Source organism: Somniosus microcephalus, unplaced genomic scaffold (genome assembly GCF_052327205.1).
Source record: "Somniosus microcephalus isolate GS21.2 unplaced genomic scaffold, FLI_Smic_1.0 unresolved_chr2, whole genome shotgun sequence".
NCBI lineage: Eukaryota > Metazoa > Chordata > Chondrichthyes > Squaliformes > Somniosidae > Somniosus > Somniosus microcephalus.
This window is the reverse complement of record NW_028225180.1, coordinates 8790453-8809055: the sequence shown is the minus strand read 5'-3', so window position 1 is coordinate 8809055 and position 18603 is coordinate 8790453. Positions and strand designations below refer to the sequence as shown.

The 18603-nt window shown below is 50.1% G+C and overlaps 1 protein-coding gene across 1 annotated transcript in view; it reads right to left on the bottom strand.

The window, feature by feature from the left end:
- Positions 1-1291: 1291 nt before the first annotated feature.
- Positions 1292-18603, bottom strand: part of LOC147092076 (uncharacterized) — a 48976-nt gene continuing 31664 nt past the window's right edge. Inside the window, exons 2-3 of the mRNA XM_085975618.1 lie at positions 7738-7841; positions 1292-1920 (exon numbers count right to left, since the gene is read on the bottom strand). Coding sequence (XP_085831744.1) covers positions 1667-1920; positions 7738-7798 — 315 coding nt within the window. The 5' untranslated portion in view covers positions 7799-7841 and the 3' untranslated portion in view covers positions 1292-1666. The remainder of the gene's footprint in view (positions 1921-7737; positions 7842-18603) is intronic.

The following is an 18603-nucleotide window of genomic DNA, read 5'->3' as shown; positions in this document are numbered from 1 at the left end:
CTTTTGCTTTTATCCCTGTTTCCCCTTCCTCTGTCTCCCTGCTCAGGTTCCCAACCCCCTGCCATTTTAGTTTAAACCCCCCCGAACAGTGCTAGCAAACCTCCCCGCAAGGATATTTGTCCCGCTCTGGTTCAGGTGCAACCCGTCCGACTTGTACAAGCCCCACCTTTCCCAGAAGCAGGCCCAGTGATCCAGGAAACTAAAGCCCTCCCTCCTGCACCAACTCTTTAGCCACGCATTCATCTGCTCTATCCTCCTATTCCTATACTCACTAGCACGTGGCACTGGGAGTAATCCAGAGATTACAACCTTTGAGGTCCTACTCTTTAATCTGCTACCTAGCTCCCTAAATTCTTGCTGCAGGACCTCATCCCTCTTCCTACCTATGTCATTGGTCCCAATGTGAACCACGACCTCTGCCTGTTCACCCTCCCCCTTCAGAATGCCCTGTAGCCGTTCAGTGACATCCTTGACCCTGGCACCAGGGAGGCAACAAACCATCCTGGAGTCACGTCTACGGCCGCAGAAACGCCTATCTGTTCCCTTTACGATAGAATCCCCTACCACTATTGCTCTCCCACTCTTTTTCCTCCCTTTAGTAGTTACTTCACTGAGTCCCAGGACTAGTTGACTGAGGGGATTCTTCTTTATGATCATCTCTTGGCATTTCAGGGCTTCGTAATGATAGCAGTGGGGGTTGCTCATTTTTAGGTGTTTCCAAAATTTGATGGCTCTTTTTTGGATATTAATTAGTAGTGGATATTGGCCTAGTTCTGCCCTGCATGCATTGTTTGCGGTTTTCCTCTGAGTCCGGAGGATACTTTTACAGAATTCTGCATGTAGGATCTCAATTGGGTGTTTGTCCCATTTTGCGAATTCTTGTCGTGTTAGCGGACCCCACACCTCACTGCCATAGAATGCAATTGGTTCAATTACTGCTTTAAAAATTTTGAGCCAAATGTCAATTGGAATTTCTATTTGGATTGACTTTTTAATGGCATAGAAAGCCCTTTTTGCTTTCTCTTTCAGTTCATTCACAGCCAAATGAAAATTTCCCGTAGAACTGATTTTTAAGCCTAAGTATGTGTAATTTGTAGTTTGTTCAATTTTAGTTGCTCCGAGTGTGAAGTTTATTCTCTGTGTCTCTCTCGCTCTCAGTCTCTCGCTCTCAGTCTCTCGCTCTCAGTCTCTCGCTCTCAGTCTCTCGCTCTCTCCAGTACCACAACTCAGAGAATGTGACCGGTGCGGCCATTCACACTTGGTGATGAAGATTTTCCATCAAATCATTTTATTTTTGAAAGACAGAGTGAGGGGAAAACATCTTACAGCACGTCAACGAAGATCGAGTGGGGCGGGGGAAGCGGGGGAGAAAGACAAGACGGAGAAACAGGCAGCCGTGGTTTCAGGTCAGGGCGGGATTTGAGTAGCCTGAAGATTGAAGGGGAGGGGGGAAGGGAAGGGGAGAGAGGGAGAGGGGGAGGGGGAACGGGGAAGGGGAGGGAAGAGAGGGGGAAAGAGGGAGAGGAGAGAAGTAGAGGATTGGTGGAGGAGAGGGGGAGGTGAAGAGGGGAGGGAGAGAGGGGGAAAGACAGAAGGGGTGAGGGGGAGGGAGGTGGGGAGGGAAAGATGGGGAGGGGGGAATTCGGCAGGGGGGAGAGGGGGGGTCTCAACGAGGTGTGTAACCGTAGCACTCCGCACCGTATGGGTTGGTCAATCCCAGCCCGGGCGAGGAGCGATTGGGCAGGGCCCGGGTCTGGGAGCCTGTGCAGTAGGCCGGGAGGGCGTAAGGCGGGAGCGAGGAGGGGTCGTGAGGGGGGTCGTGCACTCCAGCAGGATGTCCAATGCACCGGGGCCGGTGGTGGGTCTGTCCCAGGTGTCTCGCATCCAGATCCCTGGATAACTCCTGTTCGGACTGCGACCCTGAGGAGGAAGAGACAACGGGCGTGAGACCGACACTCAACATCGAAAAAACACAGCCCTCAAGTACTGAGGGAGCGCTGCACTGTCGGAGGGGCAGTACTGAGGGAGCGCTGCACTGTCGGAGGGGCAGTACTGAGGGAGTGCCGCACTGTCAGAGGGGCAGTACTGAGGGAGTGCCGCACTGTGGGAGGGGCAGTACTGAGGGAGCGCTGCACTGTCGGAGGGGCAGTACTGAGGGAGCGCTGCACTGTCGGAGGGGCAGTACTGAGGGAGCACTGCACTGTCGGAAGGGCAGTACTGAGGGAGCACTGCACTGTCGGAGGGGCAGTACTGAGGGAGCACTGCACTGTCGGAGGGGCAGTACTGAGGGAGCGCTGCACTGTCGGAGGGGCAGTACTGAGGGAGCGCTGCACTGTCGGAGGGGCAGTACTGAGGGAGCACTGCACTGTCGGAGGGGCAGTACTGAGGGAGCACTGCACTGTCGGAGGGGCAGTACTGAGGGAGCACTGCACTGTCGGAGGGGCAGTACTGAGGGAGCACTGCACTGTCGGAGGGGCAGTACTGAGGGAGCGCTGCACTGTCGGAGGGGCAGTACTGAGGGAGCGCTGCACTGTCGGAGGGGCAGTACTGAGGGAGCGCTGCACTGTCGGAGGGGCAGTACTGAGGGAGCACTGCACTGTCGGAGGTGGTATTTTTCAGATGATATGTTAAACCGAGGTCCCATCTGCCTTGTTACTTGGAAGTAAAGAATCCCACGGCCACTATTTGAAGAAGAGCAGGGGAAAGTTGTCTCCGGTGTTCTGGGTGAATACTTATCCCTCAGACAACATCACTAAAACACCAGTCAGTGTACAGATATCTCCCTGAGAGAGAGGGACTGAGAGACACCAGTCAGTGTACAGGTATCTCCTTGAGACAGAGGGACTGAGAGACACCAGTCAGTGTACAGATATCACCCTGAGGGAGAGGGACTGAGAGACACCAGTCAGTGTACAGATATCTCCCTGAGAGAGAGGCACTGAGAGACACCAGTCAGTGTACAGGTATCTCCCTGAGGGAGAGGGACAGAGAGACACCAGTCAGTGTACAGATATCTCCCTGAGATAGAGGGACTGAGAGACACCAGTCAGTGTACAGATATCTCCCTGAGAGAGAGGCACTGAGAGACACCAGTCAGTGTACAGATATCTCCCTGAGGGAGAGGGACTAAGAGACACCAGTCAGTGTACAGATATCTCCCTGAGGGAGAGGGACTGAGAGACACCAGTCAGTGTACAGATATCTCCCTGAGGGAGAGGGACTGACAGACACCAGTCAGTGTACAGATATCTCCCTGAGGGAGAGGGACTGAGAGACACCAGTCAGTGTACAGATATCACCCTGAGGGAGAGGGGACTGAGAGACACCAGTCAGTGCATAGATATCTCCCTGAGGGAGAGGGGACTGAGAGACTCCAGTCAGTATACAGATATCTCCCTGAGGGAGAGGGGACTGAGAGACACCAGTCAGTGTACAGATATCACCCTGAGGGAGAGGGACTGAGAGACACCAGTCAGTGTACAGATATCTCCCTGAGGGAGAGGGGACTGAGAGACTCCAGTCAGTATACAGATATCTCCCTGAGGGAGAGGGGACTGAGAGACACCAGTCAGTGTACAGATATCACCCTGAGGGAGAGGGACTGAGAGACACCAGTCAGTGTACAGATATCACCCTGAGAGAGAGGCACTGAGAAACACCAGTCAGTGTACAGATATCTCCCTGAGGGAGAGGGACTGAGAGACACCAGTCAGTGTACAGATATCACCCTGAGGGAGAGGGACTGAGAGACACCAGTCAGTGTACTGATATCTCCCTGAGAGAGAGGGACTGAGAGACACCAGTCAGTGTACAGATATCTCCCTGAGAGAGAGGGGACTGAGAGACACCAGTCAGTGTACAGATATCACCCTGAGGGAGAGGGGACTGAGAGACACCAGTCAGTGTACAGATGTCTCCCTGAGGGAGAGGGGACTGAGAGACACCAGTCAGTGTACAGATATCTCCCTGAGGGAGAGGGACTGAGAGACACCAGTCAGTGTACAGATATCACCCTGAGAGAGAGGGACTGAGAGACACCAGTCAGTGTACAGATATCACCCTGAGGGAGAGGGGACTGAGAGACACCAGTCAGTGTACAGATATCTCCCTGAGAGAGAGGGACTGAGATACACCAGTCAGTGTATAGATATCACCCTGAGGGAGAGGGGACTGTGAGACACCAGTCAGTGTACAGATATCTCCCTGAGGGAGAGGGGACTGAGAGACACCAGTCAGTGTACAGATATCTCCCTGAGAGAGAGGGACTGAGAGACACCAGTCAGTGTACAGATATCTCCCTGAGGGAGAGGGACTGAGAGACACCAGTCAGTGTACAGATATCTCCCTGAGAGAGAGGGACTGAGAGACACCAGTCAGTGTACAGATATCTCCCTGAGGGAGAGGGACTGAGAGACACCAGTCAGTGTACAGATATCTCCCTGAGGGAGAGGGACTGAGAGACACCAGTCAGTGTACAGATATCTCCCTGAGGGAGAGGGACTGAGAAACACCAGTCAGTGTACAGATATCTCCCTGAGGGAGAGGGACTGAGAGACACCAGTCAGTGTACAGATATCTCCCTGAGAGAGAGGGACTGAGAGACACCAGTCAGTGTACAGATATCTATCTGAGGGAGAGGGACTGAGAGACACCAGTCAGTGTACAGATATCTCCCTGAGGGAGAGGGACTGAGAGACACCAGTCAGTGTACAGATATCTCCCTGAGGGAGAGGGGACTGAGAGACACCAGTCAGTGTACAGATATCTCCCTGAGGGAGAGGGACTGAGAGACACCAGTCAGTGCATAGATATCACCCTGAGAGAGAGGGACTGAGAGACACCAGTCAGTGTACAGATATCTCCCTGAGGGAGAGGGGACTGAGAGACACCAGTCAGTCTGCATATATCTCCCTGAGGGAGAGGGACTGAGAGACACCAGTCAGTGTACAGATATCTCCCTGAGAGAGAGGGACTGAGAGACACCAGTCAGTGTACAGATATCACCCTGAGGGAGAGGGGACTGAGAGACACCAGTCAGTGTACAGATATCTCCCTGAGAGAGAGGGACTGAGAGACACCAGTCAGTGTACAGATATCTCCCTGAGAGAGAGGGACTGAGATACACCAGTCAGTGTACAGATATCTCCCTGAGGGAGAGGGACTGAGAGACACCAGTCAGTGTACAGACATCTCCCTGAGGGAGAGGGACTGAGAGACACCAGTCAGTGTACAGATATCACCCTGAGAGAGAGGGGACTGAGAGACACCAGTCAGTGTACAGATATCACCCTGAGGGAGAGGGGACTGAGAGACACCAGTCAGTGTACAGATATCTCCCTGAGAGAGAGGGACTGAGATACACCAGTCAGTGTACAGATATTTCGCTGAGGGAGAGGGACTGAGAGACACCAGTCAGTGTACAGATATCACCCTGAGATAGAGGGACTGAGAGACACCAGTCAGTTTACAGATATCTCCCTGAGAGAGAGGGACTGAGAGACACCAGTCAGTGTACCGATATCACCCTGAGAGAGAGGGACTGAGAGACACCAGTCAGTGTACAGATATCTCCCTGAGAGAGAGGGACTGAGAGACACCAGTCAGTGTACAGATATCTCCCTGAGGGAGAGGGACTGAGAGACACCAGTCAGTGTACAGATATCACCCTGAGAGAGAGGGACTGAGAGACACCAGTCAGTGTACAGATATCACCCTGAGAGAGAGGGACTGAGAGACACCAGTCAGTTTACAGATATCTCCCTGAGGGAGAGGGGACTGAGAGACACCAGTCAGTGTACAGATATCTCCCTGAGGGAGAGGGACTGAGAGACACCAGTCAGTGTACAGATATCACCCTGAGAGAGAGGGGACTGAGAGACACCAGTCAGTGTACAGATATCACCCTGAGGGAAAGGGGACTGAGAAACACCAGTCAGTGTACAGATATCACCCTGAGAGAGAGGGGACTGAGAGACACCAGTCAGTGTACAGATATCACCCTGAGAGAGAGGGGACTGAGAGACACCAATCAGTGTACAGATATCACCCTGAGAGAGAGGGGACTGAGAGACACCAGTCAGTGTACAGATATCACCCTGAGAGAGAGGGGACTGAGAGACACCAGTCAGTGCACAGATATCTCCCTGAGAGAGAGGGGACTGAGAGACACCAGTCATTGTACAGATATCACCCTGAGAGAGAGGGGACTGAGAGACACCAGTCAGTGTACAGATATCTCCCTGAGGGAAAGGGGACTGAGAGACACCAGTCAGTGTACAGATATCTCCCTGAGGGAGAGGGACTGAGAGACACCAGTCAGTGTACAGATATCACCCTGAGAGAGAGGGGACTGAGAGACACCAGTCAGTGTACAGATATCTCCCTGAGGGAAAGGGGACTGAGAGACACCAGTCAGTGTACAGATATCACCCTGAGAGAGAGGGACTGAGAGACACCAGTCAGTGTACAGATATCACCCTGAGGGAGAGGGGACTGAGAGACACCAGTCAGTGTACAGATATCTCCCGGAGTGAGAGGGGACTGAGAGACACCAGTCAGTGTACAGATATCACCCTGAGAGAGAGGGGACTGAGAGACACCAGTCAGTGTACTGATATCACCCTGAGAGAGAGGGACTGAGAGACACCAGTCAGTGTACAGATATCTCCCTGAGAGAGAGGGGACTGAGAGACACCAGTCAGTGTACAGATATCACCCTGAGAGAGAGGGGACTGAGAGACACCAGTCAGTGTACAGATATCTCCCGGAGTGAGAGGGGACTGAGAGACACCAGTCAGTGTACAGATATCTCCCTGAGGGAGAGGGGACTGAGAGACACCAGTCAGTGTACAGATATCTCCCGGAGTGAGAGGGGACTGAGAGACACCAGTCAGTGTACAGATATCACCCTGAGGGAGAGGGGACTGAGAGACACCAGTCAGTGTACAGATATCACCCTGAGAGAGAGGGGACTGAGAGACACCAGTCAGTGTACAGATATCTCCCGGAGTGAGAGGGGACTGAGAGACACCAGTCAGTGTACAGATATCACCCTGAGGGAGAGGGTACTGAGAGACACCAGTCAGTGTACAGATATCTCCCTGAGGGAGAGGGACTGAGAGACACCAGTCAGTGTACAGATATCACCCTGAGGGAGAGGGGACTGAGAGACACCAGTCAGTGTACAGATATCACCCTGAGGGAGAGGGTACTGAGAGACACCAGTCAGTGTACAGATATCTCCCTGAGGGAGAGGGACTGAGAGACACCAGTCAGTGTACAGATATCACCCTGAGGGAGAGGGGACTGAGAGACACCAGTCAGTGTACAGATATTTCCCTGAGGGAGAGGGACTGAGAGACACCAGTCAGTGTACAGATATCTCTCTGAGGGAGAGGGACTGAGAGACACCAGTCAGTGTATAGATATCACCCTGAGGGAGAGGGACTGAGAGACACCAGTCAGTGTACAGATATCTCCCTGAGGGAGAGGGGACTGAGAGACACCAGTCAGTGTACAGATATCTCCCTGAGGGAGAGGGGACTGAGAGACACCAGTCAGTGTACAGATATCACCCTGAGGGAGAGGGGACTGAGAGACACCAGTCAGTGTACAGATATCACCCTGAGAGAGAGGGGACTGAGAGACACCAGTCCGTGTACAGATATCACCCTGAGAGAGAGGGACTGAGAGACACCAGTCAAGTAATCCTAAGAGTGACATTAATATAAAGCTGACCTTTCTCGTCACCTCTCCGTCTTTGCTGAGATGTGGCCAGTGAATTCCGTGCTCTGGTCATCGACCCCAGAATCGGCAGAGATCCCGCTCTGGAATTCCGTGCCCTGTAATTTCGAGGTTTTAACAGGAAGCAGTTAAAATATGCGGCGCTGCTCAACATCCACCCCCACACTCGTATCTCCCCCCCACACACCCACACACACGCGCACAGAGCAGGAAAGGGCCAGGCTCCAATCCTGGCCTATTTGATCTGGGCTGAGATGGGGGCAGGGCAGTGGAGCCATTGCAGTTATCCTCAATGTCGTGGGTTAGCAAGGGGACCACCCTTCGTAAGAATATAAGAAACAGGAGCAGGAGTAGGAAATTTGACCCCTTTGAATCTGCTTCGCCATTTAATGAGATCAGGTCTGATCTTGGGCTCAGCTCCACCTCCCCGCCCGCTCCCCATAACCCTTCACTCCCTTATCTTGCAAAAATCTGTCTATCTCCACCTTAAATGTATTTAATGACCCAGCCTCCCGGCTCTCTGGGGCAGAGAATCCCACAGATTTACGACCCTCTGAGAGAAGAAATTCCTCATCATCTCAGTTCTAAAAGGGCGACCCTTTATTCTGAGACTGTGCCCCCGAGTTCTAGATTTCCCCACGAGGGGAAACATCCTCTTTGCAGCTACCTTGTCGAGCCCCCTCAGTATCTTATATGTTTCAGTAAGATCACCTCTCATTCTTCTAAATTCCAATGAGTATCGGCCCAACCTGCTCAACCTTTCCTCATAAGTCAACCCCCCTCATCTCCGGAATCAACCGAGTGAATCGTCTCTGAACTGCCTCCAATGCAAGTATATCCTTCCTTAAATAAGGAGACCAGAACTGTAGGCAGTACTCCAGGTGTGGTCTCACCAATACCCTGTAGCAGGACATACTGGGGTCCCGCTTCCGATCCCCATCCAGTGACTGCAGCGGTCTCTCATGGGGACTGGGTGTGGGTGGGCGTGCAAATGTGACTGTGCGTGTGCGAGTACGTGTGCAATTGTCAGTGTGTGAGAGAGCGCGAGTGAGCGTGAGAGATTGTGTGTATGTGTCAGTGTGCGAGTGAGCATGCAAGAGCGAGTGGGTGTCAGTGTGCGAGTGAGTGTGCGAGAGTACGTCAGTGTGCGAGCGAGCGTGAGTGCATGTCAGTGTGAGCGTGAGAGAGCGCGAGTGAGTGTGCGTCAGTGTGCGAGTGAGGGTGAGAGTGCGAGTGAGTGTGTGTCAGTGTGCGAGTGAGCTTGAGAGTGCAAGTGAGTGTGTATCAGTGTGCAAGTGAGCAGGAGAGAGCACGAGTGAGTGTGTGTCGGTGTGCGAGTGAGCATGAGAGAGTGTGAGTGAGTGTCTGTCAGTGGGCGCGTGAATGTGAGAGAGAGCGAGTGAGTGTGCATCAGAGTGCGAGTGAGGGTGAGAGAGTGCGAGTGAGGGTGAGAGTGCGAGTGAGTGTGTCAGTGTGCGAGTGTGAGATAGTGTGAGTGAGTGTGTGTCAGTGTGCGAGTGAGAGAGTGCGAGTGAGTGTGCGTCAGTGTGCTAGTGAGCATGAGAGAGTGTGAGTGAGTGTGTGTCAGTGTGCTAGTGAGCGTGAGAGAGCATGAGTGAGTGTGTATCGGTGTGCAATTGAGCATGAGAGAGTGTGAGTGAGTGTGTGTCAGCGTGCTAGTGAGTGTGAGAGAGCACGAGTGAGTGTGTCGGTGTGCGAGTGAGCAGGAGAGAGCACGAGTGAGTGTGTCAGTGTGCAAGTGAGTGTGAGAGAGCATGAGTGAGTGTGTCGGTGTGCGAGTGAGCATGAGAGAGCACGAGTGAGTGTGTCAGTGTGCGAGTGAATCAGAGAGCACGAGTGTGTGTCAATGTGCAAGTATGAGAGAGTGTGAGTGAGTGTGTGTCAGTATGCTAGTGAGCATGAGAGAGTGTGAGTGAGTGTGTGTCAGTGTGCAAGTGAATGTGAGAGAGCACGAGTGAGTGTGTGTCGGTGTGCGAGTGAGCGTGAGAGAGCACGAGTGAGTGTGTCGGTGTGCGAGTGAGCATGAGAGAGTGTGAGTGAGTGTGTGTCAGTGTGTGAGTCAGTGTGAGAGTGCACAAGTGAGTGTGTGTCAGTGTGCAAGTGAATGTGAGAGAGCACGAGTGAGTGTGTGTCAGTGTGCGAGTGAGTGTGAAAGAGAGCGAGTGTATGTGCGTCAGTGTGTGAGTTTGAGAGAGTGCGAGTGTGTGTTAGTGTGCAAGTGAGGGTGAGAGAGTGCGAGTGAGTGTGTGTCAGTGAGCGAGTGAGCGTGAGAGAGAGTAAGTGAAAGTGTGTCAGTGTGCAAGTGAATGTGAGAGAGCACGAGTGAGTGTGTGTCAGTGTGCAAGTGAATGTGAGAGAGCACGAGTGAGTGTGTGTCAGTGTGCGAGTGAGTGTGAAAGAGAGCGAGTGTATGTGCGTCAGTGTGTGAGTGTGAGAGAGTGCGAGTGTGTGTTAGTGTGCAAGTGAGGGTGAGAGAGTGCGAGTGAGTGTGTGTCAGTGAGCGAGTGAGTGTGAGAGAGAGTAAGTGAATGTGTGTCAGTGTGCAAGTGAGCTTGAGAATGTGAGAAGGTGCGAATGAGTGTGTGTCAGTGTGCGAGTGAGTGGGAGAGAGCGTGAGCGTGTGTCAATGTGTGAGTGAGTGTGTGAGTGAGTGTGTCAGTGTGCAAGTGAGGGTGAGAGAGTGAGAGAGATTGCGAGTTAGTGAGTGAGTGTGTGAGAGATTGCGAGTTAGTGTGTGTGTGAGTGTGAGATTGCGAGTTAGTGTGTGTGTGTGTGAGAGATTGTGAGTGTGTGTGTGCGAGTGTGTGTGAGAGATTGCGAGTTAGTGTGTGTGTGAGAGATTGCGAGTTAGTGTGTGTGAGTGTGAGAGATTGCAAGTTAGTGTGTGTGTGAGTGAGTGTGTGTGAGAGATTGCGAGTTAGTGTGTCTGTGAGAGATTGCGAGTTATTGTGTGTGAGTGAACAAGTCTGTGTGAGAGATTGTGAGTTAATGTGTGTGTGAATGAGCAAATGTGTGAGAGATTGTGAGTTAGTGTGTGTGAGTGTGTGAGTGTCTGTGAGAGATTGTGAGTTAGTGTGTGTGTGATTGTGAGTTAATGTGTGAGTGTGTGTGAGAGATTGTGAGTTAGTGTGTGTGAGTGTGTGTGTGTGTGAGATTGTGAGTTAGGGTGTGTGTGAGTGTGTGTGTGAGATTGAGAGTTAGTGTGTGTGCGAGTGAGCGAGTGTGTGAGAGATATTGTGAGTTAGTGTGTGTGAGATTGTGTTTGAGAGGTTATGAGTTAGTGTTTGTGTGAGAGATTGCGAGTTAGTGTGTGTGTGTGTGTGTGAGATTGAGAGATTGTGAGTTAGTGTGTGTGAGAGATTGCGAGTTAGTGTGTGTGAGAGATTGCGAGTTAGTGTGTGTGTGTGTGTGAGAGAGATTGCGAGTTTGTGTGTGTGTGTGAGAGAGATTGCGAGTTAGTGTGTGTGTGAGTGTGTGAGAGATTGCGAGTTAGTGTGCATGTGAGTGTGTGAGATTGCGAGTTAGTGTGTGTGAGAGATTGCGAGTTAGTGTGTGTGTGTGTGAGAGATTGCGAGTTAGTGTGTGTGTGTGTGAGAGAGATTGCGAGTTAGTGTGTGTGAGTGTGAGAGAGATTGCGAGTTAGTGTGTGTGCGAGTGTGTGTGAGAGATTGCGAGTTAGTGTGTGTGTGAGAGCGATTGCGAGTTAGTGTGTGTGAGAGTGTGTGTGAGAGATTGCGAGTTAGTGTGTGTGTGTGTGTGTGTGTGAGAGAGATTGCGAGTTAGTGTGTGTGTGAGTGTGTGAGAGATTGCGAGTTAGTGTGTGTGTGAGTGTGTGAGAGAGATTGCGAGTTAGTGTGTGTGTGAGTGTGTGAGAGAGATTGCGAGTTAGTGTGTGTGTGTGTGTGAGAGAGAGATTGCGAGTTAGTGTGTGTGTGAGTGTGTGAGCGAGATTGCGAGTTTGTGTGTGTGTGTGTGAGAGAGATTGCGAGTTAGTGTGTGTGAGTGTGTGAGAGAGATTGCGAGTTAGTGTGTGTGTGAGTGTGTGAGAGAGATTGCGAGTTAGTGTGTGTGTGAGTGTGTGAGAGAGATTGCGAGTTAGTGTGTGTGTGAGTGTGTGAGAGAGATTGCGAGTTAGTGTGTGTGTGAGTGTGTGAGAGAGATTGTGAGTTAGTGTGTGTGTGAGTGTGTGAGAGGGATTGCGAGTTAGTGTGTGTGCGAGTGTGTGAGAGAGATTGCGAGTTAGTGTGTGTGTGTGTGTGAGAGAGATTGCAAGATAGTGTGAGTGTGTGTGTGAGAGAGATTGCGAGTTAGTGTGTGTGTGAGTGTGTGAGAGAGATTGTGAGTTAGTGTGTGTGTGAGTGTGTGAGAGAGATTGCGAGTTAGTGTGTGAGTGTGTGTGTGAGAGATTGCGAGTTAGTGTGTGAGTGTGTGTGTGAGAGAGATTGTGAGTTAGTGTGTGTGAGAGATTGTGAGTTAGTGTGTGTGTGAGTGTGTGAGAGAGATTGCGAGTTAGTGTGTGTGCGAGTGTGTGAGAGAGATTGCGAGTTAGTGTGTGTGTGGGTGTGTGAGAGAGATTACGAGTTAGTATGTGTGTGAGTGTGTGAGAGTGATTGCGAGTTAGTGTGTGTGTGAGTGTGTGAGAGATTGCGAGTTAGTGTGTGTGTGTGTGTGTGAGAGATTGCGAGTTAGTGTGTGTGCGAGTGTGTGAGAGAGATTGCGAGTTAGTGTGTGTGTGAGTGTGTGAGAGAGATTGTGAGTTAGTGTGTGTGTGAGTGTGTGAGAGAGATTGTGAGTTAGTGTGTGTGTGAGTGTGTGAGAGAGATTGCGAGTTAGTGTGTGTGTGAGTGTGTGAGTGAGATTGCGAGTTAGTGTGTGTGTGAGAGCGATTGCGAGTTAGTGTGTGTGAGAGTGTGTGTGAGAGATTGCGAGTTAGTGTGTGTGTGTGTGTGTGTGAGAGAGATTGCGAGTTAGTGTGTGTGTGAGTGTGTGAGAGATTGCGAGTTAGTGTGTGTGTGAGTGTGTGAGAGAGATTGCGAGTTAGTGTGTGTGTGAGTGTGTGAGAGAGATTGCGAGTTAGTGTGTGTGTGAGTGTGTGAGAGAGATTGCGAGTTAGTGTGTGTGTGAGTGTGTGAGAGAGATTGCGAGTTAGTGTGTGTGCGAGGGTGTGAGAGAGATTGCGAGTTAGTGTGTGTGTGAGTGTGTGTGAGAGATTGCGAGTTAGTGTGCGTGAGAGAGATTGCGAGTTAGTGTGTGTGCGAGTGTGTGAGAGAGATTGCGTGTTAGTGTGTGTGCGAGTGTGTGAGAGAGATTGCGAGTTAGTGTGTGTGTGTGTGTGTGAGAGAGATTGCGAGTTAGTGTGTGTGTGAGTGTGTGAGAGAGATTGCGAGTTAGTGTGTGTGTGAGTGAGTGAGAGAGATTGTGAGTTAGTGTGAGTGTGTGTGTGAGAGAGATTGTGAGTTAGTGTGTGTGAGAGATTGTGAGTTAGTGTGTGTGTGAGTGTGTGAGAGAGATTGCGAGTTAGTGTGTGTGCGAGTGTGTGAGAGAGATTGCGAGTTAGTGTGTGTGTGAGTGTGTGAGAGAGATTGCGAGTTAATGTGTGTGTGAGTGTGTGAGAGAGATTGTGAGTTAGTGTGTGTGTGAGTGTGTGAGACAGATTGTGAGTTTGTGTGTGAGTGTGTGTGAGAGAGATTGCGAGTTAGTGTGTGTGCGAGTGTGTGAGAGAGATTGCGAGTTAGTGTGTGTGCGAGTGTGTGAGAGAGATTGCGAGTTAGTGTCTGTGCTAGTGTGTGAGAGAGATTGCGAGTTAGTGTGTGTGTGAGTGTGTGAGAGAGATTGCGAGTTAGTGTGTGTGTGTGTGTGTGAGAGATTGCGAGTTAGTGTGTGTGCGAGTGTGTGAGAGAGATTGTGAGTTAGTGTGTGTGTGAGTGTGTGAGAGAGATTGCGAGTTAGTGTGTGTGTGAATGTGTGAGAGAGATTGTGAGTTAGTGTGTGTGTGAGTGTGTGAGAGAGATTGTGAGTTAGTGTGTGTGTGAGTGTGTGAGAGAGATTGCGAGTTAGTGTGTGTGTGAGTGTGTGAGTGAGATTGCGAGTTAGTGTGTGTGTGAGTGTGTGAGAGAGATTGCGAGTTACTGTGTGTGTGAGTGTGTGAGAGAGATTGCGAGTTAGTGTGTGTGTGAGTGTGTGTGTGAGATTGCGAGTTAGTGTGTGTGAGTGTGTGAGAGAGATTGCGAGTTAGTATGTGTGTGAGTGTGTGAGAGAGATTGCAAGTTAGTGTGTGTGAGTGTGTGAGAGAGATTGTGAGTTAGTGTGTGAGTGTGTGAGAGAGATTGTGAGTTAGTGTGTGTGTGTGAGAGAGATTGCGAGTTAGTGTGTGTGCGAGTGTGTGAGAGAGATTGCGAGTTAGTGTGTGTGTGAGTGTGAGAGAGAGATTGCGAGTTAGTGTGTGTGTGAGTGTGCGAGAGAGATTGCGAGTTAGTGTGTGTGTGAGTGAGTGTGAGAGATTGCGAGTTAGTGTGTGTGTGAGTGTGTGTGAGAGATTGCGAGTTAGTGTGTGTGAGTGTGTGTGAGAGATTGCGAGTTAGTGTGTGTGTGAGTGAGTGTGAGAGATTGTGAGTTCGTGTGTGTGTGAGTGTGTGAGAGAGATTGCGAGTTAGTTTGTGTGAGTGTGTGTGAGAGATTGCGAGTTAGTGTGTGTGTGAGTGAGTGTGAGAGATTGTGAGTTAGTGTGTGTGCGAGTGTGTGAGAGAGATTGCGAGTTAGTGTGTGTGAGTGTGTGTGAGAGATTGCGAGTTAGTGTGTGTGAGTGTGTGTGAGAGATTGCGAGTTAGTGTGTGTGTGAGTGAGTGTGAGAGATTGTGAGTTAGTGTGTGTGAGTGTGTGTGAGAGATTGCGAGTTAGTGTGTGTGTGAGTGAGTGTGAGAGATTGTGAGTTAGTGTGTGTGTGAGTGTGTGAGAGAGATTACGAGTTCGTGCGTGTGTGAGTGTGTGAGAGAGATTGCGAGTTAGTGTGTGTGTGAGTGCGTGAGAGAGATTGCGAGTTAGTGTGTGTGTGAGTGAGTGTGAGAGATTGTGAGTTAGTGTGTGTGTGAGTGTGTGAGAGAGATTGCGAGTTAGTGTGTGTGAGTGTGTGTGAGAGATTGTGAGTTAGTGTGTGTGAGTGTGTGTGAGAGATTGAGAGGAAGTGTGTGTGTGAGTGAGTGTGAGAGATTGCGAGTTAGTGTGTGTGAGTGTGTGTGAGAGATTGCGAGTTAGTGTGTGTGAGTGTGTGTGAGAGATTGCGAGTTAGTGTGTGTGTGAGTGTGTGAGAGATTGCGAGTTAGTGTGTGTGAGTGTGTGTGAGAGATTGCGAGTTAGTGTGTGTGAGTGTGTGTGAGAGATTGCGAGTTAGTGTGTGTGAGTGTGAGAGATTGCGAGTTAGTGTGTGTGTGAGTGAGTGTGAGAGATTGCGAGTTAGTGTGTGTGTGTGTGTGAGAGATTGCGAGTTAGTGTGTGTGTGAGTGTGTGAGAGATTGCTAGTTAGTGTGTGTGAGAGAGATTGTGAGTTAGTGTGTGTGTGTGAGCGTGTGAGAGAGATTGCGAGTTAGTGTGTGTGTGAGTGTGTGAGAGAGATTGCGAGTTAGTGTGTGTGTGAGTGAGTGAGAGAGATTGTGAGTCAGTGTGTGTGAGAGTGTGTGAGAGAGATTGCGAGTTAGTGTGTGTGTGAGTGTGTGAGAGAGATTGCGAGTTAGTGTGTGTGAGTGTGAGAGAGAGATTGCGAGTTAGTGTGTGTGTGAGTGTGTGAGAGAGATTGTGAGTTAGTGTGTGTGTGAGTGTGTGAGAGAGATTGCGAGTTAGTGTGTGAGAGAGATTGCGAGTTAGTGTGTGTGTGAGTGTGTGAGAGAGATTGCGAGTTAGTGTGTGTGTGAGTGTCTGAAAGAGATTGTGAGTTAGTGTGTGTGTGTGTGTGTGAGAGAGATTGCGAGTTAGTGTGTGTGTGAGTGTCTGAGAGAGATTGCGAGTTAGTGTGTGTGTGTGTGAGTGAGAGATTGCGAGTTAGTGTGTGTGTGAGAGAGATTGCGAGTTAGTGTGTGTGTGAGTGTGTGAGAGAGATTGTGAGTTAGTGTGTGTGAGTGTGTGAGAGAGATTGCGAGTTAGTGTGTGTGTGAGTGTGTGAGCGAGATTGCGAGTTAGTGTGTGTGTGTTTGAGAGAGATTGCGAGTTAGTGTGTGTGTGTGAGTGTGAGAGAGATTGTGAGTTAATGTGTGTGTGAGTGTGTGAGAGAGATTGCGAGTTAGTGTGCGTGTGTGTGTGAGAGAGATTGCGAGCTAGTGTGTGTGCGTGTGTGAGAGAGATTGCGAGTTAGTGTGTGTGTGAGTGTGTGAGAGAGATTGCGAGTTAGTGTGTGTGTGAGTGTGTGAGAGAGATTGCGAGTTAGTGTGTGTGTGAGTGTGTGAGAGAGATTGCGAGTTAGTGTGTGTGTGAGTGTGTGAGAGAGATTGCGAGTTAGTGTGTGTGTGTGAGAGAGATTGTGAGTTAGTGTGTGTGTGTGTGTGTGTGAGAGAGATTGCGAGTTAGTGTGTGTGTGAGTGTGTGAGAGAGATTGCGAGTTAGTGTGTGTGTGTGTGAGAGAGATTGCGAGTTAGTGTGTGTGTGAGTGTGTGAGAGAGATTGCGAGTTAGTGCGTGTGTGTGTGTGAGAGAGATTGCGAGTTAGTGTGTGTGTGTGAGAGAGATTGCGAGTTAGTGTGTGTGTGAGTGTGAGAGAGATTGCGAGTTAGTGTGTGTGTGTGTGTGAGAGAGAGATTGCGAGTTAGTGTGTGTGTGTGTGTGTGTGAGAGAGATTGCGAGTTAGTGTGTGTGTGAGTGTGTGAGAGAGATTGCGAGTTAGTGTGTGTGAGTGTGTGAGAGAGATTGCGAGTTAGTGTGTGTGTGAGTGTGTGAGAGAGATTGCGAGTTCGTGTGTGTGTGTGAGAAAGATTGCGAGTTAGTGTGTGTGTGAGTGTGAGAGAGATTGCGAGTTAGTGTGTGTGTGAGTGTGAGAGAGATTGCGAGTTAATGTGTGTGTGAGTGTGTGAGAGAGATTGCGAGTTAGTGTGTGTGCGAGTGTGTGAGAGAGATTGCGAGTTAGTGTGTGTGTGAGTGTGTGAGACAGATTGCGAGTTAGTGTGTGAGAGAGATTGCGAGTTAGTGTGTGTGTGAGTGTGTGAGAGAGATTGCGAGTCAGTGCGTGTGTGAGTGTGTGAGAGAGATTGCAAGTTAGTGTGTCTGTGAGTGTGTGAGAGAGATTGCGAGTTAGTGTGTGTGTGAGTGTGTGAGAGAGATTGCGAGTTAGGGTGTGTGTGTGAGAGAGATTGCGAGTTAGTGTGTGTGTGAGTGTGAGAGAGATTGCGAGATAGTGTGTGTGTGTGTGTGTGAGGTTGATTGCGAGTTAGTGTGTGTGTGTGTGTGAGAGAGATTGCGAGTTAGTGTGTGTGTGTGAGAGAGATTGCGAATTAGTGTGTGTGTGAGTGTGAGAGAGATTGCGAGTTAGTGTGTGTGTGAGACAGATTGCGAGTTAGTGTGTGTGTGTGTGTGTGTGAGAGATTGCGAGTTAGTGTGTGTGTGAGTGTGAGAGAGATTGCGAGTTAGTGTGTGTGTGAGAGAGATTGCGAGTTCGTGTGTGTGTGAGTGTGTGAGAGAGATTACGAGTTAGTGTGTGTGTGTGAGTGTGAGAGAGATTGCGAGTTAGTGTGTGTGTGTGTGTGAGAGAGATTGCGAGTTAGTGTGTATGTGTGTGAGAGAGATTGTGAGTTAGTGTGTGTGTGAGTGTGTGAGAGAGATTGCGAGTTAGTGTGTGTGAGTGTGTGAGAGAGATTGCGAGTTAGTGTGTGTGTGAGTGTGTGAGAGAGATTGCGAGTTAGTGTGTGTGTGTGTGTGAGAGAGATTGCGAGTTAATGTGTGTGTGTGTGTGAGAGAGATTGCGAGTTAGTGTGTGTGTGAGTGTGTGAGAGAGATTGCGAGTTAGTGTGTGTGTGAGTGAGTGAGAGAGATTGTGAGTTAGTGTGTGTGAGAGTGTGTGAGAGAGATTGCGAGTTAGTGTGTGTGTGAGTGTGTGAGAGAGATTGCGAGTTAGTGTGTGTGAGTGTGAGAGAGAGATTGCGAGTTGTGTGTGTGTGAGTGTGTGAGAGAGATTGTGAGTTAGTGTGTGTGTGAGTGTGTGAGAGAGATTGCGAGTTAGTGTGTGTGAGAGAGATTGCGAGTTAGTGTGTGTGTGAGTGTGTGAGAGAGATTGCGAGTTAGTGTGTGTGTGAGTGTGTGAGAGAGATTGTGAGTTAGTGTGTGTGTGAGAGAGATTGCGAGTTAGTGTGTGTGTGAGTGTGTGAGAGAGATTGCGAGTTAGTGTGTGTGTGTGTGTGTGTGTGAGTGTGAGTGAAAGATTGCGAGTTAGTGTGTGTGTGAGAGTGTGAGTGAGAGATTGCGAGTTAGTGTGTGTGTGTGTGTGAGAGAGAGATTGCGAGTTAGTGTGTGTGTGTGTGTGTGTGAGAGAGATTGCGAGTTAGTGTGTGTGTGAGTGTGTGAGAGAGATTGCGAGTTAGCGTGTGTGTGAGTGTGTGAGAGAGATTGCGAGTTAGTGTGTGTGTGAGTGTGTGAGAGAGATTGCGAGTTCGTGTGTGTGTGTGAGAAAGATTGCGAGTTAGTGTGTGTGTGAGTGTGAGAGAGATTGCGAGTTAGTGTGTGTGTGAGTGTGAGAGAGATTGCGAGTTAATGTGTGTGTGAGTGTGTGAGAGAGATTGCGAGTTAGTGTGTGTGCGAGTGTGTGAGAGAGATTGCGAGTTAGTGTGTGTGTGAGTGTGTGAGACAGATTGCGAGTTAGTGTGTGAGA